The following is a 25,026-nucleotide window of genomic DNA, read 5'->3' as shown; positions in this document are numbered from 1 at the left end:
GCTTCAGTGCTCCTGCCGTTTTCAAGTGCGCCACTCTGAATAGGCGAGGGTCGTTTGTGAGCAGGTACACTTTTTTTTCCTTAACGAACAAACATCAATTTATAATGCAAGCACAGAGTCAGAAGAGAGGGGAATCAACGCACGAGATATGCCTCCTCTAACCTTGGGGACATGCTCGCCTTTTGTCTCGTCACAATGCGACTCTGCCTTGATACATAAATTCATTTGCAGACCGTGGAAACCGTTGCAAATGAACATGAGTTTTTCACGTTATGCTTTGCTAATGTCTCCTGTGCTTCAGAATGCATACAATGGCTGACTTTCAGATTTGTTTTAATGAGTTAATTGAAAATCTGAATTTCTTGTGTGTTGTTGGCCTTTTAGTTCTTCCATAGGTGTGCTTAGGGCTGTGCCATTTGCAGCATAGTAGGAATGGCTCTCCAATACTGTTATGGGAACTAGGTTTGACTTATTTGTATTTTCTTTTGGTTTCCTCCCCTAAAAGAACTGACGAATTAATTCAGAAGACAATTCGTGAGAAATTTGCCCAGTGCACCGTGCTGACGATTGCCCACCGGCTCAACACCATAATTGACAGTGATAAAATTTTGGTGAGCTAATTGGCGGATTGAAATGACTTGTTGGCTTCCTGCATACAGTGCCTTGTTTTCTCTTTTGATGTCTATCATCCTCACTGGAACAAAATCACTCCTCTAATTGTCAAGAAAATAGTTAAATGTGTATTACATTGTTTTAAGGTATTTTGCTGTCAGCCATGACAAAGGAACTTAATTGCGCAAATTGCATGCGTATTTAATTATTGTCTTACAGTTTATATGCTCTTTGTCCTGTTGCTTGAACGGAATGTAACTGTCAGTTTGCATTTCTTTTGCGACACAACTTTTGAATATATTTTGTGAGCTTAGTGTCCTTAAAATAAAAGTGAATGTTTACATTTCTAATGGATACATTCATCCTTTAGAAAACTGTCTAGTTGCAGCATGGACTCGGTAACATTTTTCACAGCCAACAGAGTGCACCATGCATCTTTGCACTGCTCCCTCACAGTGCCCATTGGTACCAGTGGCCCCAGAAGTGATGCCCTCCATTTAGAAACATAACTGCAAGGGCCGCATGACCTTAGTGCCCTTTTCCACACACAATGCTGATGTCTCCCCTGAACCCTTAGGTTTTAAACCTTGCAAGAAGAATATGTGCCAGAAGTCATATTGCACAACAAGGCCGAAACATGTCTGGTGATGCTTGTGGTCTCATGCAGACGGGATGCAACCTAGCAGTTCAGGCAGGACTGTCCTTTGTGGGGTGGGACCAAGCCTGATTTGCACATGGTCTTTCCCCTTCTGTAATGGCTTGGCAGGCTGCAAAACGATCGTTTGGAGTGTTGCCCAGAACTGTACCCATGGGTATAGTTTATTCAAAAACGTAAAGCCATCAACTTTTGGGTTTGCTAGAAGTCATATTACATCATGTTCCTGGGTCTGGAACACGTCACTGACAACTGTGTGTCCTGCAAATCAATGGACCCTAAGGCCATGAGAGAGGGGTTAACAAAGGTCTTCACTGTTCGGCTCAAGGTTGTTGAACTTCTTTCCGGTTTCAGAGCCTGTGGAGTCAATGTGCCACACTGATAAATGAGTAAAACGAGACACGAGAGGTCTTGCTCTCACAGTGAGCCCTCCCACCCATTCCCATTCTAAGCATTGCTCCTCTTCAAGAAAGTAGTGCCATTGAGCCCCAGCCCATAATTCGGCATCCTCGGTGGAAGCAGAACCTTCTTTGGTCGTTTTTGTCAAGCCTATTGAACTCCACATGGATCCTTCTACCCCAGCTGAATGGGAGGCTTTCCATACAGCCATTGTACAGGTCTTCAAGCATGTGCAAGATCCTCCAATCCGGTCATTATGCCATTTACACCATGTCTCTGCCCCCTTTACTGGCCAGTGGGAACCTCTCTGATCCCAACCACTGTGTACCACCATGTTCAATGACTCGGCCAAATCCACCACTGTTAGTAGGGTGACCTTCAATGGCAGGTCTGCGAAAGCCCAAAGGCACTTATCTTTTGGTGCTGAGTCAAGCTCCACTGTAAGCGCCTTATGAATGCTCCCCTAACACTGGTCCATGGGCTTCTAAGCACCTCCTCCTACAAGACGGAATTTAATGGCCACATTTAAGAGGATCTAACAAAGGGAGTGGGGTCCTTTTTGGCCACAAATGGAGCTTCAGTCTTGGTGAAACTCTGGGAACCCTGATTTGCAGAACTGTAAGGTTTGCAAAATCTCATTAGCTCTCCTGTTTCTGAGTTTGGGGTCCTGCTCCTATATTATGGGTCAATGTTCGGCTTCATTCCACACATCGCTGTCCAGTGCGATAGACTCCTGCAGGGAGGTGTTTGTCTTAATGGAGATCTTGCAGCAGGACTTCCCTTAGCAAAGCCCTGCACAGTCAGTCCATTTCTTCCAGTGGACTCATGTCAATTTGTCTTTGAAAGAAGGTGATACTTAAGAACTTACCCACGCCGGGGCCTGCTTTTCCCATCGACACATCCTCTTCCTAAAAGCCTTGTTTCAGCATGGAATCATGCCGCCTGGCCAGACTGCATCCCCTTCACAGTGGTGTTGTTTGACAATAGCCTCAAGATGGTTTTTCCTCCAGAACAGAGGTTGTCGGATGTGGTGACGGTTTACAGTTTTCCACAAACGTTCAGCATTCCCCAGGCTGTTTGACCTCATAGCATCCTGCATTTGTCTGAGCATGCAAGGCTTCAGATAATGTCCGTTCCATGGTCTCTGAGAAGCTAGTCGTCCCAGTTTTGGTGGGAGGGGTTCAGGGTCCTCTTGCTATCTGCCAGAGAGTGCTCTAGGCTCTGCAGTTGTGGACTGAGGGGTTGATCCTGTTGTGTGGAGAGACATCGCTGCAGATAACCCCATTTACAGTGCTTCAATGAGTAGCCAGGGGGAGGGTTAGATTGGCCTTTAGGAGAAGAATGACAAATCATGCCACCTCAATCTCCTAGATGTAACAGAAATAAGATGTGCCCTGGATGTCTTTCTCTCTGCATCATAGACAAATATGTACAATGTATAACCAAAACACTGATCACTTTGCATTACCTGAACAAGAAGAACCGTGTGTCATCTCTGCTGCTCTGCAGGAAAGCCATCATACTCTACTGGAAACTACTACTGTTGCAAATTATGATATGTGCTTCATGAAGGTCCATCTGGTGCTTGCAGATGTCTCAGCATATAGCTGAAGTTCTTCTAGGACGTCCTGGAAGTCATCATTTCCTGTTGATATGTTCCTTAGGTGGACCTTTTCACCACTTTCATGAATGCGAGATACAAACTGCTTTTCTCTGTGATGGCTTATTGTGAGATACTCTATTTGTCACTGGAATTACAGTCTGTATTACACCTTTCCACCAATTCCTTCGAGCCCGGTGGTGTTGAGAATGCTGAACGAGTTCAGGACCATGATGATCCTAATTGCTCATGGTTGGGCAAGGAGGGTGTGATACCCAAACTGTCCTGATCTTTCCATGTGTCAACCTTAAGGGCTCCTTCCGATGGTAGATCTGCTGCCGCTGCTGAGTTGGTCACTAGAATCAGAGTCAGATGGACATGTCTGGGGCCAGGACATGGATGTGTACAATAAAGCAGATCTGAGTGTTCGTATTTAAAGGCTACCTGGCAACCATTTCTGTTTTTGAAAGTTTGAAAGGATGCTGTAGGAGAGCTCCTATTTCTTGATTCTGATCGCTAAGCAGTTTCTTAAATGAGTAATGAACTCCTTCCCTCATAAATATGGTTCCTTTTTGGGATCTGAATATATAGTATTGACGGTTTTAGCCTATATCTCTATTAACATTTTCAAGAAGAAACAACACTAACTGACAATGGGGAATCCACCATCAGTGTGTAGGACGTAGATTACAATTATTCAAATATATAGTTTCTCACTACTTTACACCACCTCTGCTAGATCTTGTGGGTAGTGTCTTCTGCAGTAATGTCCACAATAAGTCTAGTTGCAATCAGACCATAATACTGCTGCTTCAAAATTACTCTTTAAATCCCCTGTCTACCATATTCATTCACAAAAGATAACAATGGTCATAAATTTACACACCTAGCATTCCTCATCCAGATTACCTCACTTCTGTACACTTTAGCACGCTGATTTAGCACTTCAGTCATTGCTTGAAGGTCAGATGTTGTTGGAGTGACCTGCTAATCCCCAGGAAAATAATCCAACAGGCTACTTGCTTCCTCTAGACGTCTAAACAAAAATATTTCAACCCCCTTCGACACTGAGCTTTGAGGAAAAAATTATATTCTAATTGATTGTGTCGTACCACAAATTCCACATCTTTGATTTGTTGTCCTGCTGCAACAGATCTCAGAAGATTTTTTATAGCAATGCTGATGTGCGGCTTTGGCTTCAATATTCTTCGGCGCTCTTCATCTTAGAGGTCGAATGTGATGTCAGTGTTGCTACAGATGGCTCACACACTGCCCAGTGTCCCCAGTTCCATTTTACTGCATACTCAGCAGGCTTCTTAGGAACTATATTCACGGCTCAGAAATTCCTCCTGACATACTCAATCAACTTCTAATACTCCTGCGTCCTGTCCCCTTTCCTCCATATTGGAGGGGCGTGCCCGCTTTTTGCTCTTCAAAATATGCATTTCCCTTTAAATCTCAATTCGGGCACACAGAGTCTGAACACGCCCGCTAACCTCCCCACACCTCAGTCCTTTTTTTCGTGCAACTGGAACGTACATCTACACTGTGTCAGCTCTTTATTTTGCTGCACACTTCTCCTACTTGAAGAAATTAGGTTAACGTATACCATTTTTACATGTATTTTCTTTTACATTTCTGCCCCCGACCTTAGGTGCCCCAGTCCCTCAGACGCATGCCAGGCTCCACTGGCTTCACCAAGTGCACGTCTTTCGCGAGTCCCTTTCTGGCTTTGGACTTTCACACACTCTGATTTGGGTTTTTGAGGGCTGACCGCCGGTGGGACTCCTGTGCAGCCTGCAATTCTTTTAACACCAAGGTTGCAGAAGAACAGGCGTGCACAGTGGCAAGTAATCTTTTCGGTCGCCTCAATAGAATCTGAAGAAATGTGCGGTCAGGAAAACACAAACATAGACAGTAAGTAAATCCTCTTTTCAGAAAAGAACCTTAGCAGCGGTATTTGTTTCCAGAGAGCACTCCTGTTGGGAGGGGTCAAAAGCACTCTTCCACCAGTACCAGACCCGAGGATTGGAAAGCTACTGGCATACGCACCTGAGCATCGCTGGATTATACCAGATCTGGCACCGAGGTTCCTGAGAGCTGTACTATCGGACATCATTCTGATGAGCCTTCAGGTCCTTTCACTAGGCCTTGGCCTGAGGGTGTGCCTATACCCGTTAGGGCTAGGAGCTCTTCAGCTGTGGGCAGCAAGCCTCCCGGAGATCACTCTGAGGTCCCAAAGGGAACCAGGCACTGTTCTGAGGGTTCACTGAGACATCCAATACAGGGATGTGGGCTGTAGGTTTCATGCACATTCCTGCATACAGTCATCGTCCCGAGCCACAAAAAAATGGATGCAACATGAGGGGATGCTGCTTCATTCTAGAACTCCTCAGATAGGGCATCATCTGTGGATTCTTTAGCATCTGAAAGAGTTATACAATCATCCACAAGCGCCCCCACACAAACTAATTTTGGGCGATCAGTACCCAGTCAGGAATTCATATGCATCAACCTCGAGTGCTACAAGATATTCATAGCCATGTGTCTAGCAACCCAGACATGTTTTCTGAGTGTCACATCTACATGGACTTCTATGGCATAAGCGCCTCGGCCTGCAGTACAGAATTCACCGGCCTATGAGGCCAGATTTGGTCAATGATTTTTAAATCTCTTGAAATCCCCTCAGATGTCAGATATCTTCAAGGGAATGATGAGATGCTCCTGTAGGAGCTGCACTTGCAACCTCATCCTCCTCTCCTGCCTCCACCTACCACCATCCCACAGTTCCGGAGATTTTGGAACCATGACCTATGGACATGAGCGCTGATGCTCAAACATCAGAAGACAAAGAGGGAAATCCAGCAGATGCCCCGGTTGCGTTACCCAGCTCTGGATCGGAGCTCAAGGCTCAAGACACTGATAAGGAAGGGGAGGAATAAGGATTTCCGTTGTCAGCTAAAGCCTTTCGTGTGAGACTGGAGCAACCAGTGGAATCCCTTGCAGTTCATAGAACCCAGCAGAATGAACTAAAGTCAGGAGTGCTGGGGAAGGTATTAGCACTTCAATCTTCAGACAGATCAGGAATACCGATACAAAAGCAGGTACTCACATTGGCAAAAAAGATTTGGTTAAAATCACATTCAAGTCTGCCAACCAATATCAAACCTGATGCTCTGCAGTTTGGATCTGAAAGACCTTTATTTTCTTCACATCCACAGCGTCACTCGTCAGTTGTTTCTTACGTGTGTGCCAAACCTACTAGTGTCGGCACATCTATGGCCATAACAGCTCCTTCACTTCTGCCTATGAAGACACATTTCTTGAAGCCTCTGGCAAGAATTGTATTCTAGCATTTCATTACATCTTCATCCAAGCAAATGCAAATGCACTGCTAACTGCAGCAAAGCAACTGTTGTGGAGGGAGATCTCAGACTTTACGCAGACCCTGTTGTAGACGGACACTCAGCATTTAAATTTGAGTTGGTTGAAGCTAATCGGTTCACCCTAAAAGTGTTGGTCATCGCAATGGCCATATTGACATGGCCAGCAAAAGCATGTGCTTAAGCCTTGACATTAGAAGATCGGCATGGATGCATGCCACTAAATTCATAAATAACATCCCAGATAGAATTGTGGACCTTCCATTTGAAAGATCTGATCTATTTCATTCATGTGCTTAGACCTTGACATGAGAGCATCAGCATGAATACATGCCACTAAATTCATAAATAACATCCCAGATAGAATTGTGGACCTTCCATTTGAAAGATCTGATCTCTTTCATTTGCCTACAGATGACAAATTAGCCAAAAGGAAGACACGCTCCCAAATGGCAAAGTACTTGGCTATTCTAACAAAGCTGACCATAAATCTTTATTGAAGAAGCAGCCCAGAATCTATACCAGGGATAGGTCTTTTGATGGCTCCATAGGCTTCCAAAAGAGGACAAAACAACCAGAAAGAACACCAAGAACATATAAGTGAAAACAACTAAGGACTACACTTAAAGAGCTCTAATTGTTCCACCTTCTCTTCCATCGCATCAGACAAAAAAAAAACTATGATGTCCATGTCCGGTTCCACGAGTCTCCAGTGGGGGCCAGATTGACTCTGCACACGGATCAATGGTGTCATCACTTCAACAGCTCATGATTAATTTCTGTGATTTCCACTGGCTTTTGCCTAACAGCTCCCCCACCCATCAGAACCACCTTTACTCCAAAATGGGTCATCAGCACTTCTCAGAGAGGTTGCGAGTTTGATGGAGTCCGAAGTGGTAGAGGTTGTTCTTTTTTCAGACAAGAGCAAGGAATTCTATTTAAGAATGTTTTGCGATCCCTAAAAAGAACCAGACTGGCTTGAGAATCGTGCTGGACCTGTTGTACCTCAACCTCTTCTTACTAGTAGAAAAATTCAAGATGTTAACAGCAGCCCAGAATGCATAGTCTCTATGTACGGGTGACTGGTCTTGTGCCTTGGACCTGAAGGAGTTGTATCTGTTTGTGCCCATATGGCATCACTGCCATCAATTTCTTTGATTTTGAGCAATGGGGAAACATTTTCAGTACAGAGTCCTACCATTTGGTCTCAGTTTTGCACCAAGAGCGTTCACGAAAATAATGAATGTGATTGCTGGCTTGTTGAGTAGCAAAGGACAAAGTATCTACCCCTATTTGAATGGCTGGCTTGTGCGAACAGAGTCTCCAGCAGAAGCAACACAAACTCTCCAGTCGCTGATGGACATTCTGTTCAATTTGGGGTTTTCCGTCAATATGAAGAATTCGGAACTAACCCCACCAGAGACTACCACATTTATAGGGTTCCAGTGGGACACAATTCAGGCCAGAGTATTTCCAACTGTGGACAGGCTGAAAGAAATACGGACAGCAGTGACTCATTTTTTATCCAGAACCTACACTTCAGTTTGGTGGTTCTAGCACCTATTAGGTCTGATAGCTACTTGTATTCTCATGGTACCCTTGGCCAGACTCAAGATGAGAAGAATGCAGCTTCATTTGGCAGCATCTTAGGGCCAAAAGAAAGGATCCCAGTCGGACAGAGTAACAATCCCAGTTTTGCTGAAAGACAACCTACTCTGGTGGAGGTGGGAAGATAATATGAGTGGAGCCCCACTACATTCGGCTCCCCACAGGGAAAGATGTACACATTATCTCAAACTAAAGGCCATATTCCTAACATTGGAAGTTATTCCTCCATCTGCTGGATTCTAGGGTGGTACTGATTCTGTCGGACAGTACATCATAATGTTCTATATCAACAAGCGAAGAGGGACCAGATGCCTGAATTTGTTCTTGATCGCAGTGGAAATCTTGGAGAGGGTAATAGCGCCAGGGATGTGACTCTGAGCATCTCATGTTCCTGGTCAAAATAATAGAGGAAAACAGATTCAGCAGACTCAGAGCGAGGTCTTAGAAGTGGGATATTTCTCCAGAGATTGCTAAAAACATTTGAGTCTTTTGTGTCGCCTGGAGATTTTCCCACAAGCAACTATTTCAAATATCCCAGATTTACTAAGTGGATGAGACTAAAGTAGGGTATGCATTTCAGACACAGTGGCCAGAAATTAAGTGTTATGCGTTACCCCAACCCGAAATGAAATTAAATATTTTATTTATATCATGCTCATACACAAGTGTTTCAGACGGTTCTGGGCAAATTTAGAACATCCAGGAATTGCACGCTGTTACAAATACACTTGCACTGTGTGTTTTTCCAATCTCACTCGGATGGCGAGTCAGGGTCATTGAGGTTTGAGGTCTCGAAGAGCATGATTTCTCAGCAAGGGGATCAGTCATTCATCCCTACTTGTGGAGCGAGTTGCGCAGTGGAGCAGTCTTGCAGTCTGGGCAGTCAGGGTGTTGTGGAACCGTGAAATGTGAATCGGAGGTTGGAAATACTAACTGCAACTGCAACTCAACATTGGTGAGTGAGTTCTGCTTCAGCGCTCTCGCCCAAACTACCCTAGTGTGCCAGTTGCCTTTTGCAAAGTGGTGCGCCCCATTCTGCCTCTTCGGACCCAGGTCTATATAGTATATACGCTTCTTGGTATCTGATACACATAGAGTGGAGCAGTGAACAAGCAGCACCTCATGTCTCAGAAACGGCCACGTACCCGTAGACAGGGTAAGATATGTGACGATGCATCATCCTATGCCTCAGAACCCTGTACTCCACCTCATAAACTTCCCTGGGGTCCCCCGACCTGTGAACCTGAATTCAAATCTGATTTGGGTCACTTGGATGTTTTGATCAGCCCAGGGGGGAAACTATTACTCCCAGGGTCATGAGAGAGTCAAACAACTACCCTGAGGATCTTTATGGATCCCGTGGGGGACCTAATGGTGCGGACATAGTTGTCACTGGTACTATGAACATATTTCAACTCCATACCTTGAAAGCATCAAGTGCCAAACACCAAGCATCTAGAGAGGGGTGTCCTCAACTCGAGAAAAACCAACAGGACTGAAGTCGGGATGCTAGGACCTGTCCTAGTACGATGCTTATGGAGGAAACATCTAAGGAATTGGCAGGAATCCTTCAACCTCCCTTGTCTAATACAGACCAGATAGGGCAAGATAAGGTTTATGAGGATTCAATAGCAGGTTCGAAGAAGTCAGAAGGCACAGTGAATGGTCAAAAATCCCTATTGTGGCATGATGTTTCCAAATATGATGTGGATTATTCTTATCTGGAGGACATATTTACACGCCCTGATTTCCCTGATTACATGCAAACAAATTACAAGGAGCTAACACCTGTATACATTTATTGTCCAATTGCCTTGAGACCCAACATTCTGATATAGCTGCGAGACTCTTGCGAGACAGGGTAGACATGAAAACTACAATGGAAGGTCAGAGAAGGGTTAGTGATGTCCACAGCCAACTTTCTCTGACACTAAAACCAAGTAAAAAAAAAAACACAGGGAAAAGCTTTGACTGAAAGCAGGATCAAAGTACCATGGTTCAAAGACAGCTGCTCTCTAGATGGGTAGAGCTAAATGATACCCTGTTAAAAAAATACAGAAGAGGCAGATTCAGCCTTGGCGGTACGTGCTTATACTCCAACCCCCTTAGAGTCCTCTGAGGAGAGGGAGCGAAGTCCTCAGAGATCAGTCTCCTCATCCGCCTTGGATTCCAAACTATTGGATGGTTCAGCGCACTGTCAAAACAGGACTTCTAGGGCCCATCAACAGACTCCTCCTTACCTGGAAAGCATACAGTCTATTATAATGTCAAGCTTAACAGTGTCACTGAACCCCTTTGTCACATTATACGAGTCCATGAATGAGACAATTCAAGATCAAGCTACTGTATTAGCAATGGCTCATACAAAGCTACTGCTGCTAGAATCCTTCTCAGAAGCAATAAGAGGTTGTTTAGACAAGCCAACATTTCATCTCAATGGCAGGAGAAGGCTGTTAGATCTTGCAAGAGGGGAAGCGATTGAAAATAAATGTGTTGAGTGCGATCTTGGAGACACTGAACTGGGCAAGAAAGACCCAGGAAAATACCCATAGTCCCAAAGAACAGCCAATTTGCAACTTTCCCCACGCAGAACCCATACAGCCTCAACAGTTGTCATCTAGACCTCTGGACACGGCCCCAGTGATGAGATCTGATCAATCGCAGAGAGATTCCATAATGGCGAGCAATATTGAAACCTCACGAAATGCCTTGCTTAGTTTGTTTCAACCATGGTTAAATCCTCATTCAGTGTGTAATGAATATCATGCAAGTGCTCAAATTATGGAGAATCCTGGGAACAGTCCTCCAAAAGAAGTGGACGTAACAGTGGTTGAAGGGACACCCGAGAGTGAATCAGTCAATGGGGTAAAAGACAAGACTACCTGCTTCAAAGCCGTTGGAATCTTCGAGAAACCAAAGACTAAAGAGATAACAAAAAAAGGAGATGGTATAGCACAGAAAAAGCCTACAAATCGGCCAAATGTGAACAAACCAAAATCTAATGGCTCAAGGACGTTCATGCGCAAATTGACAACACCTCCGCCGGCAACATCAAAACAGATAAGATCGATGAAAACAAATAACCCACTGACTGTTCAAAAAGGAGAGACAAGAATAGACTCAGCGAGCTAGATAAAGAGGTGGTAATGGAGATCCTTCGATGTCTAGATCTATCGACTTATTCAGATGGGACAATTAAATGGGAAGAAACGCCCGATTAAATAATACACAGTGAAGAACTGTCGAATCAATCACCACCATCTAATGGAAAAAATACCTCCACCCTTCCTAGATCTTTAAATAACTGTCCTAGGTTGCAAGTTGATCATAAACTGGTTCCCCCCAGATTGTTGTACTCTAAAGGAAAGAAGAAACAGGACGACAACTCATACTAAAATGGAAAGGATGTGGGATTGGGGAAAGAAACCTCCTCCCATCCAAAGAGGAGAATCATAAGAAAAATCTGCAAAATCTGGGGACCACGACCAAGCCCATGCCTTGGTAGTTACAATAGAAAGACTTATCTCTACCAAGGATAGTCTGATTCTCAATCGGGATAAGGTTCTAAGACTCTTAAATTGTGCCCCAAAGTTAAGGAGCATCAAATCTGAGCATCTAAAGATAGCCCAATTCATGAATGAGAATCGTATGGACTAGGGTATGCTTCATTTACATTCCAGACTTGTGCAAAACATTTTGTTGGAATCAACGGGAGACCTGCTCCCCTTGGGTTTTAAAATTTTGTAAAAATCCCTTCCAGGGTCACTAGGGGAAGAAACATCCGTGACCACCCAGATAGCTACATACAAAGATCCACTACCCCTCCCTAGAGCTATAGAGTTTCCATTGTTAATAATCACTGCTGATTGTTCCACACATGGTAAAAGGATGATAAAGATCGACCATGAGCGGAAATTGCAAGATAAAAGGGGTCATGACTCATTATGGCTGTCAGGGGCCCTAGCCCAAAGACCTGAGAATGAATGTCTGGGAAAAGAGGACTGGAAGCCGCTACATTGGTGCTCCTGGAATACAAGGGGCCATGAACACCTTTTTTACATGGAGGTGTCAGTGTTCAAAAAGTATATTTTCTGCATGCAGGAGACGTGGCTCTGTTTTCCACTAGTTTGCGATGGTATTGAGGTTATCTGTAACCCGGCAAAAGAAAATGCATTGGGATGCCCATCGTCTAGATTGCTTACTTTAATAAGGCTGGGTAGAGTTATACATATACTGGAAACCATAAATCCGAACCCGTATGTCCAAGTGTTTAATCTAAGCTTGGAGCAAACTGGAGGTTTACCACAAGTGTCCCTGGTGATTTGTAACGTATATTGGAACCCACTGTACATGAATGACACCTCGTTTGTTAACATGATTATGTCCTTATTTGAAAGGTTTACATGAAAGATAGTAATCCACATATTATAATCTGTGGTGATCTCAATTTAAGATGCTTTGATGACCAGGGGTAAGCTGCTACCATCAACTAGTCGGGAGAAAAAGACCTTGTTATGAACAAAAATCTACCGTTACGATCTGAGAAGGCTTAACCTGATAGAGACGAACGATAGAATTGACCTGATAAAAAAAAGAAAACCGCAGTATCGCAACTGACTACTCTCTTCCAGAGCCCTCCGACTCCAGCAATTGCTGAAGAAATATTGAAAATTAGCTAAAAGAAACACGAAAGACCGTTGGGCCCTATTAAACAGCAATGAGATATACCAACTGGCAAATATGATGGTGGGCACTCTTAGCAGGCAGGTCTTGGTCTCTCGCAAGTGAAGCTGTGCCAGGAAGTTCTTTTGGAGATGTTTACCCTTTGGAGAACCCCTTAGGTGGATCTGTTTGTATCCAGTTCCAACAGGAAATGTGAACTGTTCTGCACTAGCGGAATTTCCTCCGCGAGGAGCACTGAGGGATGCTTTTGCCATGCACTGGAACTTGCCACTGTGTACACATTCCCACTGATCCCTGTGATTCCTCAAGTCATCAGGAGGTTGAGTAGGGTCAGAACCACCATGATCCTGATTGGGCCAGGAGGAAGTGCTACACGGACCTCCTGGGCATGAATCATTGCATCTTCCCCCATTGCATCTGCCCAGAGAGCCAATCTACTGTTGCAGGTAGGAAGCCTGCTCGTTTACCCGAGTATCAACATGCTCAACCTGCATGCCTCACTAATGAAAGGTTGAGGTATAGTGACTGAGTTTTCCCCGAAGACGGTCTGAGGTTTTGCTTTCGTCCAGAAGGCTGGCAACAAAGACTCTGCAACACTGATGATGGATGAAACGTTGCAGCTGCTGCAGTCCTTAAGGTGTGGATCCTTGTCTGTGCAAGACCTCAAAGGTTCTGTTGTTTCAATTGCCAGGCAAGGTTCACAGGTCACGACAGTCTAAGTATATTTGGCACGCTCCATTTTAAAGCGCACGTGCCCGAACAGGGATCTTTTTTCTCGATTCTGACTGCAATGCAATTCTTGAAGGGTCTGATACCTTACCCCTGACCCCTTCATGGTGTCGGCTTGGGACTTTAATCTGGTGTTGACCTTTCTAATGGGAGCATCCTTTGAGCTCTTGCATTCTTGCCTGGTCAGGTTCCTTGGTTGGAAAATGGCATTCCTTGTCATATTCACATCTGCACCTAGCGAGAGTTTCAAGCGCTCTCATGTAAACCACCCTTCATGATCTTCTCAACAGAAAAGAACCCACTCAAAGTACGCCCCTCCTTATTTACTAGGGCGATGTGCGAGCAAGTGTAGATGCGGTGGGTTTACCCAGCCCAATGTAGGCAACAGCTTTCCTATTATGGATGTTCGCTTTATTAGGCAAATGTCTGTTATGTGGTGGGTCTATCTAGATATATGATGCCACTATCGCACATTAAGGCAATACCAGGGTATATTCTGGCAAGTGCTAACCTCTATGGGTCTAAATGGGCATATGAAGGCACTGCATGTTCATTAAGTTAGCAACTGGGCATTGTATGCCAATACATGGCATGTTGTGACAGTATCTGAACAGTTTATGGCACTGCCTGGGCCTATAATGGCACTACATAGACATATGAGGCCACATCAAGGCCTTTGTTTCCTGTAGGTGACCGGCAGGCTTAGACTGGCCAATAGGGCATTAGGGCAATGCCCGAACCAAAACCGGAAAATGATAGCGTAGAACACTTTTTTTGGTCAAAGTCGGTCACTTCACCATGCGGCTAGTAGTTTTAACCAGTGTTTCTGAATTAATATTCTTTAAAATGCAAAATGTGCATCTCATTTTAACAAAAACCTCGCCCATGGGTACTATTCAAAAAGCCTGTCGCAAAAGGAATGAATTGCCATTTGCAACTGTGTGCCACTTTTGCATTGGTGCCTGAGACAATTGTATGCCCCAATCCGACCCTGCTGGCTGGGAGCGACACCCAAGTGTATGATAGCAGTCCATGGCTATTGAAGGCCGACCCTGGACCTATGATTTACTGGCATGCTCCCTTGTGTCCCTTCCCATGCTTTTTCTCTGTAGCCTTCCCTGTGCTCCTCCACTCCTGCAACTACCCCTGTGCTCCTTTCGTATTTCCTTCCTCTTTAATGTATTCCCTCATTACCCCTTGCCCCAAGGCCCCGAAAAGCGTTATAGTGTACAACAGCCAAAGACAGTTGGTTATGTCAATGCTTTATTTCCACCCCCCACCGTAATGGTCTGAAAGGTAGAATGCTGTTTTTGTAGGCATGTATTTTTTTCGCACTGTGACCAATTGATCACTTTTGAAACGATAGAAGGGTAATGTCATAACTAGACCCAAATAGCAATTGCCAAAACACGGGAGGTTGTAAAATGAAATACTATTGTTTAGTAACGAAATGGCTAGCTAGCTGTTGTAGCTGAAAAGGTCACATAATTGCAAGTGTTTAGGCTGTAATTATTGATGTCTGCTCAACAGCTCTCTACAAAGGCAAGAGGGACAATGTTCTGTTTACTGAAACAATCAAACAAAAGACTTATGAAGTAACAACTGTAAGCTAATTAATTCCTTTGTTTGGATGCTTACTCTAAAGGGAGTTACATGGCTTTCATTCAAGAAGTCTCATTAGCAAGATGGGCTAAGCATGTCTTTTTATATAACTGTCCTCCCACTGTAACTGCATTGAAAGTGGACTATTCCTTTGACGGTAAATAAACTATGTGCCTAAAAACAAAGATACTTGTGCAACACTACTCCTGTATATGTGACAGATAATGTATTGATGTACTGGCATATCCTATTATACCACAATAGGACATACCAGTTAGGGTTTTCCAAATGTATCTCAGTGACAGGCCAAGTGTGGTTTTACTATTCCCTTACTCACCCTTTTTAATTTTGACTATATAGAGCTTTATGGGGCCATTGGGGGGCAGCGTAGGAGGACGCTGGTGTCATTCAGCATATAGTGCTTCCAACTGGCCCATTGCATTACAGGTCCTCCCAAGAACTGCAATGTATTTCTGCTAGCACCAGATTATGCTCACAAAGAAAGTACCGAGTGAGGCATGTATAGCTTGGAGACACTAATCCCCGGGCAGTGTTCAGAAGAAGAACATTAGTAATTTAACCATGCTCTATTCAGCATCCCAGCGTCTTAGTTTATTGGAAAATAGAGTATCTCTTTTTCAGCTAACGCAAAACTTTTCAGTCTCCCTACATTTATAATGGACAACTTCATTCCAGCAGAAAAGCACTCTTTATGTAGAAAAAGAATGCCAGGTAAGTCTCGATGATTACAGGCCAGAGGATATCTTCACAAGCTCTGCAGTTGAAAATCCAATGTGTAGAACTTATTTCTGCTACAATTTCTGGTGGATTTACCATAATTTTAAATCCTCCAAAAAATGGCATATATAGTGAGGGATGTGGGAGCAGGCAGCCAAGCAGGCAGTGTTGAGGACAAATTAGATATATGGCAGGTCAGAAATGTGAATGAAAAATGAGAGTGCCTAACCAGCACCGGGCAGTCACAGTGCTTAGATTAGCACCAGTAATGCTCATGAAGAATTATCGCAACCACAGTACAAGTGATGAGACCCCAACAATTTAAGTGATATCCTGAAAATGGGACCACATGGGGATTAATTGTAATCGAGGCAATGCAGACCTCATGTGACCTGGGAGGCTGTCAGGCAGCCCATCCTTGGCCAATCTACCAGAATTACTTCAACAAGTGTGAGAAATACATTTAATGGCTATGGCAGTAGGATCATCCCACCTCATCTGGGGCTTGATGGGTCACCAAGAACATCCTGTATTCAGTGAGTAAAACAAAGCTGAAATGTCAACAAGAACACTGAGCAGTATGAAAATTGAACAGAATGGCTCATCAACCCTTCCAAGGCACGTGCACATCAGAAGGCATGTGTACTCCCAGCCTGGCAAAGGAAGCCAATGACCATTCTGTTGCGCAATTGCTTTCTGCCCACCGCCTTCAAACCATCTGTCACAGCCATCACTACATCTTTTTCCGCCTCTGCAACTTGCAGGACCATGGCAAAAACATTATCAGGCACTGTGGCGCCTGTGGCAACCACCACTTTTATAGCCTGTCCAGCCACCTTAACATCTGTATTGCCTGTAACCACAAATATCAGCCTACTTTCCACCTCACCATCTGGAGTGCCTGCCACCACAAACACCACAAGCCCGCCTTTACCTGTAGCAAGCAGCAAAGAGCTTCTACCTCTGTCACTGGTAGCACTGGTGTTTACTTGCCTCACCAGCCCCCTCCAGCCCATTCCTCTCATTATCTGAGGCACAGCAGTGGGACCACCATCAGGACCCTGACTTTTGTTCTGATAATGATTATGATGACACTGCGGATGCTAGGGCAGGTGCAGCAGATGATGCAGGGATGAAGCACCCGTGTAACTCAGTAGCATTGAGAAGTGGCAGGAGTGCATATAGCAAATAGCACCAGGGACGTCATTTAGGGGTCACAACTGCGACCCCAGATGTCTCCCTTGCTACCTCTAAACACATTTTTTATTTTTTATTTTTTTAATGCAAGGTCCTGGGCTGTGGCCAGAGCCATGTGGCTCTTTGCTTCTGGAGTGGCTGGCATTCTTGTTCAGGCCTCTTTTAAAAAAAAAAAAAACAGGGCTTCCACAAGTATACACTTTCAGCAATGACCGTAAATATGAAAGGATGGGAATACCAGATAATTTGTTTTCTAGAATTATAAAGACTCATTAAAGGTTTATTTCAGGCACACTTCATGGGGTGAGTCACTGATTTAGTCTGTTCTTAAACCTCAACTCAGCCTTTCATACTTCTGAGATCGATAAATGAGTACCAACACCGGTTGGGTGATATTGTATGTATATTTGTTCTATATATAGCGCTTAAGCAGTAATTTGGTAATTTGGGCCTATACACATTGATCTAAATGATACATATGGCGATCCATTCTTGTATGAAATGTATATCACATTATAGTAATATTGTAACCATAATTTTCGTAGTTTGATTAGCAACAATGCTATGTGATGCCACTTCCCGTTTTGTCAAGGGGTGAAAGGTCGTGTTCCATCGCTTCCCGTGATATCACTTTGGGGTGGGGTCAAATGGCATGACTTCCAGTGATATCATCAGAGGTCAAGGGTTGTGTGATGTCACTTCTGCTACCCCTGGCATTTTGGTGAAATGACGTCCCTGGATAGCATCCCAATAGCAGCCCCAGTAGAGCCTTATCACCTGCCCGGCTGGGGCACCAACGCACCGTGCAGACGACCACTGCATCATCGAACTAAGCATCACCTGCACTTTGCAACGCAGCGCGACTCAAACTGCTGGAGCATTGCAACATTCATCGGCCCAAACCTGTGGAACTCATTGTTTCAAACCAATATCGATCTTCGAACAACTCCTGATGACCCATCAACCTGCACCTCTCAGCGCCGCCTTCAGAAACCGCAGGGAGCAGCACTCAAACTAGACTCAATGCTGACTTGCTGCCTGGAATCGACACGAATCGCTGCACTCAAACCCAGTTCGACCAGCAAGCCTTGCATCTTGAAGTCTAGTTCGACCTTCGTCGACCTGCCTAAGAACTGGAATCATTTACTGCTAAGAGCCAGTGTCCGCTTTGCCCATTTTGGGGGCCCATGAGACTGGCTAAGGCCCTTGTGGACCTTTTTTTTCCAAGAATCCTTTGGGTAACATAGCAATTCTTGTCTTTTTGCTTTCTGCTAAAGTATCCGTAGTCCTTCACGTGTTTGCTCTGCATATTCGGCCTTCTTTTACAAGGGTGGGTTTTTACAGTGTTTTTAATAGTCGTATAATTGTTTTGTTTAATCAAAGTATATATTTTTTATGGAAACTTGATTTCTTTTGATTTGAGACTGTTGTACAATCAATGATTGGGCTGCTTGTGTCTCACATTCACACACTTTCCAAGAGTATAGCCTTCCCGTGGCCCACTTTACCACAAAAGGCGAAGGAGAGCTATCTCTTGGCTGTGCCTGTTTTACCGTTATGCTTGGGATCACTGTTGGTTTGTTCAAGTGCAAGGGCTGAGTAGGCAGTTTAGCTGCTACTCAGCCTTGTACTCTTGCAGAGCAGAAGTTATTTCGTCACAGGAGCCTGTTGCTAAAAATGCACCAAGTACATGTCCCAACACTTTAGAACATGTTGGCTACGACATGCCAGAGTGCATGCCCACAGTGTGCTGAAATGTGCCAGCAGCACAAAAATGCACGGCAGACACCAGCAGTGGCAGACAGCTGTTCTGATACCATTCGTAGCTGTTCTGATACAATTCGTAGCTGTTCTGATACCTTTCGTACTCTGGATATGACCCTGGATGTTGGTCTGACCCAGGCAACGGGCGGCCTTCCCACCATATGTCCCCGCCGCCTTTGCCCTGGTGAAATCTTTGTCTGCTGCACTGCGCACCGCTGGAGGTCCTTAAAGAGCAGCAGGTTTTGGATCACAGAATGTGCAACTGTTGGGAGCTGTGTGCAGTTGGGAAGCATGTTTGTGAAAGATGTGGCCCTCATGTACCCTTTTGGAACTTGTTGTCTGCACCTGTGTGTTCATTTTCTGTTCCTTTTTTGGAGGAACTGGTGCCCGTTTTGTGGTGCTTTTTATACTTTTAATCTGGAAGCATTACATTATTATATTAAAGAGGTAATGCTTCCACGGATTTCTTTCTAAAATTCTGACCAAAGAATTACTGGTAGAATTAAGCCCAGAATTTTGATACTCAGAATTAGGTGTTACCAACATTTTTTTTATGATTTTTGAGAAGGGATAAAACCCCATATCAAGTCTACCCCACGTTGCCAAGATCAACCAAGACACAGTTTCTCTGTAGCACTGCCATGACGTAGTGTTTTTGCCACCAAGTCCAGCTCTCTAAGTAAAAAGTGGTAACCACATTGCTCAAGTTAATCTTGGCGCTTCTTCTGATTAAGCGTTCCAGTCGAGTTTGCCTTTCCCATTGCTTCAAATCATTAATATAGAAAAAACAGAAGGGTCCCACGGACTCCCACCAGACAAGCTAACTAGGATAAGCCTGCTCCTCCTCATTTAGTACTACATTGCATTTGCAGTAACTCGCGTGCACTGAGACTCAGCCCTACAGATAAGGGGTGTATCGGCCACTTTTACTCCCTAAAAATAAGCAAATACTCTAAAAAAAAACAAAAAAGAAAATACGTAAAAATACTCCCAAAAAATAGGGAACAAACACGTAGGACCTTGTGCCCCTTCTTTCCCCGACATCGCTCCATGGATATGTCTGGACCAGTAGGGCACATAGTACCACAGGAAAAATCTTCTATTATAACTGACTGATCTGTGGAAGTAAACATGTATCTTTTAATGTGTATGACTAACTAGGTGCAAAAGAATAATTATTACACGAACATTTCTGTTTTACTGTTAAAACATATTTTTACTCACTTACAAAATACTCCCATTGGGAATTGAACTTAGATTTTTAGTCCTTAAAAAAATCATTTTACTCCCAACTTTAAAATATAGTAAGTCAAATACTCCCACTTCAAAATCTTATCTGGAGCACTGCCAACACTTGTATTTAAACTTGGAAACAAGTAGAACAAGTTAAATCCCCATCCACCTAGGTGCTAAAATAGCCTTCTTTTCGTGCGAGGAAAACAAAATCCCTGAGCTTCAGTGTGTGGCAGGCTTCCTCCGGTTCTTTCGGTAATGCCTTTCGTACCTGCATTTGCAAAGATTTCTTAGAAGAAAACAACTTCTTGCAACATGGCAGTAAAGCATGACCAGATGTATGTTTTGAATAAGGCCTTCGATGGGTAGCCATGGGGGATGAGCAGGATGCCTCATCAATTCCAGGGTCCGACTGGGGTAAGAAAAATGCGGAGAGGGAGTGCCGTGCCATAAAATGAGGGGCCACCTGCAAAATATGGTGAGGGATTCTTCAAATTCCAGCCATACAGCGACAAACCTAGGCCTTCGCCCATTCTGAGGGCCCTTGTTAGGTGGTGCCCCTTGCTCAGCAGGGGTATGTGTTATGCCCTTTAGTATTCTCACACACTCCACGCAGGTGTCAACAGTACGCAGTATAAGAACCTTTAACATAACATAACACTCGTCAGGCAGCCGGCTCAAGCGTGGGCAGCAGTCACTGGACACAGACTGGCCAGGGCCAACAGTAGCAGTTTGCACACGAGCAGCCTGACTCATGCTCAGCAGGTTGAAACATTGTGTCTCATCATGAGTCTGGTGGTGGTAAATCTGCCGGAATACCACCAAACGGATCTGGCAGAATTACCACTGGATTACAAGTGGTGTTATTCCCCATTTATTGGAGTGCATATGGCTCCATGCGGATTTTGGTGGAATTACTGCCGGCATTAATTTTGACAATTTGGCTGTTTTTGGTAGTAAAGTGGAGGAATTGCCTCCATCATCTGGTGGAGGTTTTTCCTCTGCTTTACCTCCAAACCCATAGTTCGGCGGTATGGTAATGGGTTGGTAACTTTGTTACCACTGTTTTTGGCCACACCACCAAACTCGTAATTAGGCCTATTGTTTTGTATCAATGTTCCTTCACATCAGCTGAGCTGGGCTGGTCGTTCACTATCGCAGCAGTGGCGGACCCAGCATTTAAGTTTCATATACACGAGCACCTCTGCTTTTTCAGATAGGAGTCAGGAACCGGGGTGGAAAAGTTAAATGAAGTTAAGCACATGCATACACTAAAATCTTGTTAAATTAATACAAATTCAGAAGTGGCAGACATTAAACCAGCCCAAAAATACCCATGAGCTCGGCCCACTAAGTTAAAGATGGATTTTCATTCTGGAAATGGCCGGAAATGGCAGGGAATTGCTGATTTCCCTGATTGCCCAATCCGACTCTGAGCAGCTTGAGAAGGCTCCAACAAGTATACCTGCTCACAGTGCTACAAATACCAAAATGCAATAGGAGCGAGGTATCGGCCGCTTTAGCCCTTCACCACAGACATTCGCCAATTTCTTTTTTAATGTTCCCATTTTGTCCCACCGCTTTTACGGCAGAATGTAGATTATGTGGCCAGTAGAGTTACTGTTGTATTTGGTGTGCAGCACATAGTTCTTTGACCGCTTGTCCAGTGAAACTGGTGCCCCTATCACTATTAATGCTGACCGCCATGCCAAATTGAGGCACAAAAACTCTAACATGGAGTTTAACAACTGTGATGGTGTCTGCTTTATGTGACATGGAACAAACTGCATATCCTGCAGTCAGTTTGCCTTTTTCATCTCTAGAGCAAGGCCCATCAACAAAATATACCAAGTAAGGGTTCTGTAAGGGAGTGTGGTAAAGGTCTTTTCGAGGGGATTGGGTCCTCCGACGTATTCCATATCTATGACAGGTAATCACCACAGCTGTGCTGCTTTGGAAACTTTTTTCGGCGTCTGCGTCCTGCGTCGATGACGTCGATGAGCCGTCGTCGAGGACCTCGTCTAACGTCATCCGATGTGATAAATTGGACGCACGACGCCCGTAGCCTCAGTTCCATTTTTTCTGCGAACGTGTTGCTTTGTGAAACTCTGTTAACGCCTCGACTCTTTGGAGTTCTGTTCTTCTCAGTTCTTCGAACCTGTTCGTTTTTGTGAGAAAATCCTTCGTGTGAAGATGTCTTCTACTTCGTCTTCGACCCCGCGTCCGGGTTTCAAGAAGTGCGGGGAGTGTGGGTCCAAGATGTCGGTGACGGACTCGCACGACACCTGCCTATGGTGCCTCGGGGAGGCCCACGACACGGATGACTGTATCGACTGCCAGTCGCTCACGTCCAAAGCCTTACGTGAACGTAAGAAGAAGTTGTCGGTAGGTCGGGTGTCCAAGCCCCGGAAGTCGAAGTCTGCGGGGCTTTCGACGGATGATTCGAGAGGTGACTCTCCGCGTCATCGTCGGAAGTCTCGTGGGTCTCCTTCTAGGAGTCGGTCTTGCCACTCTCGGCCTCTTCGAAGCATTCTCGGAAGCGCCGACAGCGGTCGTCTTCCAGGTCCACTTATGAGGACTCTGCCCAGCACGTCCCTTACCCCACCAGCCGTGTGACGCCGGAGGAATGGGCTTCCTTCGGGAAGAAAATGCTGGCGATTCTCGAATCGCAGGGTACTAAGCCGTCCGCGCCCCCGAGTGGGGTCGGCCGTGAGAGGTCGAGAGACACCGCTCGCAAGAGTGGTCGGCACGAGTCACGGGAGAGGTCCCGTTCGGACAAGGGGACTCGTTCTCGACGTACCCGTTCCAGGTCCCGGTCCTCCACGCGTTCGAGACCGTGTGCACCTGTGATGTCTTCGAGGAGACATTGACGTCTGAGGCGTCGAGGGCGTCGACAGGGTTTCTCGAGGCTCTGGCTCCGAGGAAGTCGTCGAAGCCGTCGACGCTCAGGTCGTCGAAGGACACGCTCGGAGCTCCCGCTTCGAGGACTGTGTCGACGACATCGATGCTGGCGGCGCTGCATCTGACGTCGACGCCGATTTACTCGACGCCGATCCTCTCGGCGCCGATGCCTGTTCTCTCGACGCCGGCGCCTATTCCCTCGACGCCTTTCCAGGCCGGGGTGTCGGAGGTACCCCGTGGCACGGGGGAACCCCCTAGGAAGGCTCTGGTTAAGAGCAAGCACTCTCGGGTGCCTTCTTTTCGCCACCTGGAATACATTTCGGAGGTGGATGAGGATTCTGATGGCCTGGTTCCTAGTCAGGTTCCAGATGAAATGGTCTCGGACCATAGTCAGTTTGACGATTTGAGGCAGTCACTGCATGATGCCAGTGGACTGGACACCTCTCCGGAGGTGGAGTTTTGCAGGCCTGAGCCTGGCTCTCATGCCGATTCCTCGTACTGGCGCCTTATGGCTAGGGTTTCCGAGTACTTGGGATGGTCTGCTCCCCCAGAGGAGTTTGTGCAGGATGATCTCACGGACATCCTTGATGTTGGTCCCCCAACTGACCCGGTACTGCCGTTTCATATGGCTCTACAGAGAAGGGTGGCGGCGGCTTGGACTGCTCCGGAGAGTCTCCCGACGGTGGGCAGGTCCTTGTCGCGAAAATACCGTCCAGCCAGTAGCGACCCCTGCTACTTGACCAGGCACCCCACTCCGGAGAGTTTGGTGGTGCAGGCGGCCATGGCCCCGGCAAAGCAGGCGTCGTACCCTACCATCCCTCCTGATAGGGACAACAAACGTTTTGATGGCTGGGCGAAGAAAGTGTTTTCTTCTGGTGGTATGGCGCTTCAGGCGGCCAACTCCATTTGTGCCTTGTCTCGTTTCACACACACTCTGTGGAACTGTATTGCGTTAGCGGCTGAACATATTCCCAAAGGGGACGAACGGGATGGTTTCCTTGCTATGGTCCAGGATGGTAAGGATGCCATGTGTGAGTCCGTTCAGTCGGGTTTGGACATGGCTGAATGCGTCAGCAGGTCCATGGCGGCGAGCACCGTGATACGCAGGTTTGCGTGGTTGCGGAAGTCGGGGTTTGCTCCTGATGTGCAGTCCTGGCTCCTCAACATGCCCTTTGACGGTGAACACCTTTTTGGCAGCAAGGCTGGCGAGAGCCTTGAGAGGTTGCAGACCTCCAAAGCTGCAGCGAAGTCGTTGGGCGCTGCAGCGAAGTCGTTGGGCGCTGCAGTTCGACAACCTCCGCCTTTTCGTCCTAGGGGACAGCAATGGAGGGGTGGTTCCTTTCGCTATTACTCGTCCTTCAGTAAAGCGAGAGGAGCTGGCAGTCAAAGAGGCCAGTGCAGGGGTACCAGAGATGGACGACAGAGTACCCGTGGTGCCAAGGCCGCTCGGGCAGTTGCCTCTTTGCCCTCAGGTAACCCCGCAGCCGCTACCTCTCAGTCATGAGGCCATGTCCCATGGTTTGCCGGTTGGGGGAAGGCTGGCGCAGCATCTTGTAGAGTGGCGTGCCATTACTTCAGATGTGTGGGTTCTGGAGATCATAACCCATGGCTACTGTCTTCCCTTTCGGCAGAGGCCTCACGACAATCCACCGGGTAACCTCTCTTTGCAGAGTCCGGATCCGCTCCTTGCGCAGGAAATTCAAGCCCTGCTGGAGAAAGGCGCCATAGAACTGGTGCCTGTAGCGGAGAGGAACAAGGGATGGTATTCCCCTTATTTTTTGATTTCGAAGAAAGACGGGGGATTGAGACCCATCATGGACTTGCGTGGTTTGAACAAACTCCTCAGGAAGGACAAGTTCAAGATGGTTACTCTCTCTCAAGTCCTCCAGGCCCTTCAGCTTCAGGTCTGGTTGGTGTCTCTC

At 45.8% G+C, this 25,026-nt stretch overlaps 1 protein-coding gene across 2 annotated transcripts in view; it reads left to right on the top strand.

The window, feature by feature from the left end:
• ABCC4 (ATP binding cassette subfamily C member 4 (PEL blood group)) overlaps nucleotides 1-25,026 on the top strand; it is a 2,280,107-nt gene that overhangs the window by 2,176,463 nt on the left and 78,618 nt on the right. For both annotated transcript variants that reach the window (XM_069639145.1, XM_069639144.1), the window contains exon 29: nucleotides 506-611. In XM_069639145.1, coding sequence (XP_069495246.1) covers nucleotides 506-611 — 106 coding nt within the window. The remainder of the gene's footprint in view (nucleotides 1-505; nucleotides 612-25,026) is intronic.

This window comes from Ambystoma mexicanum, chromosome 7q (assembly GCF_040938575.1).
Source record: "Ambystoma mexicanum isolate Mex_15411 chromosome 7q, UKY_AmexF1_1, whole genome shotgun sequence".
NCBI lineage: Eukaryota > Metazoa > Chordata > Amphibia > Caudata > Ambystomatidae > Ambystoma > Ambystoma mexicanum.
This window is presented reverse-complemented; position numbering and strand designations above follow the sequence as displayed.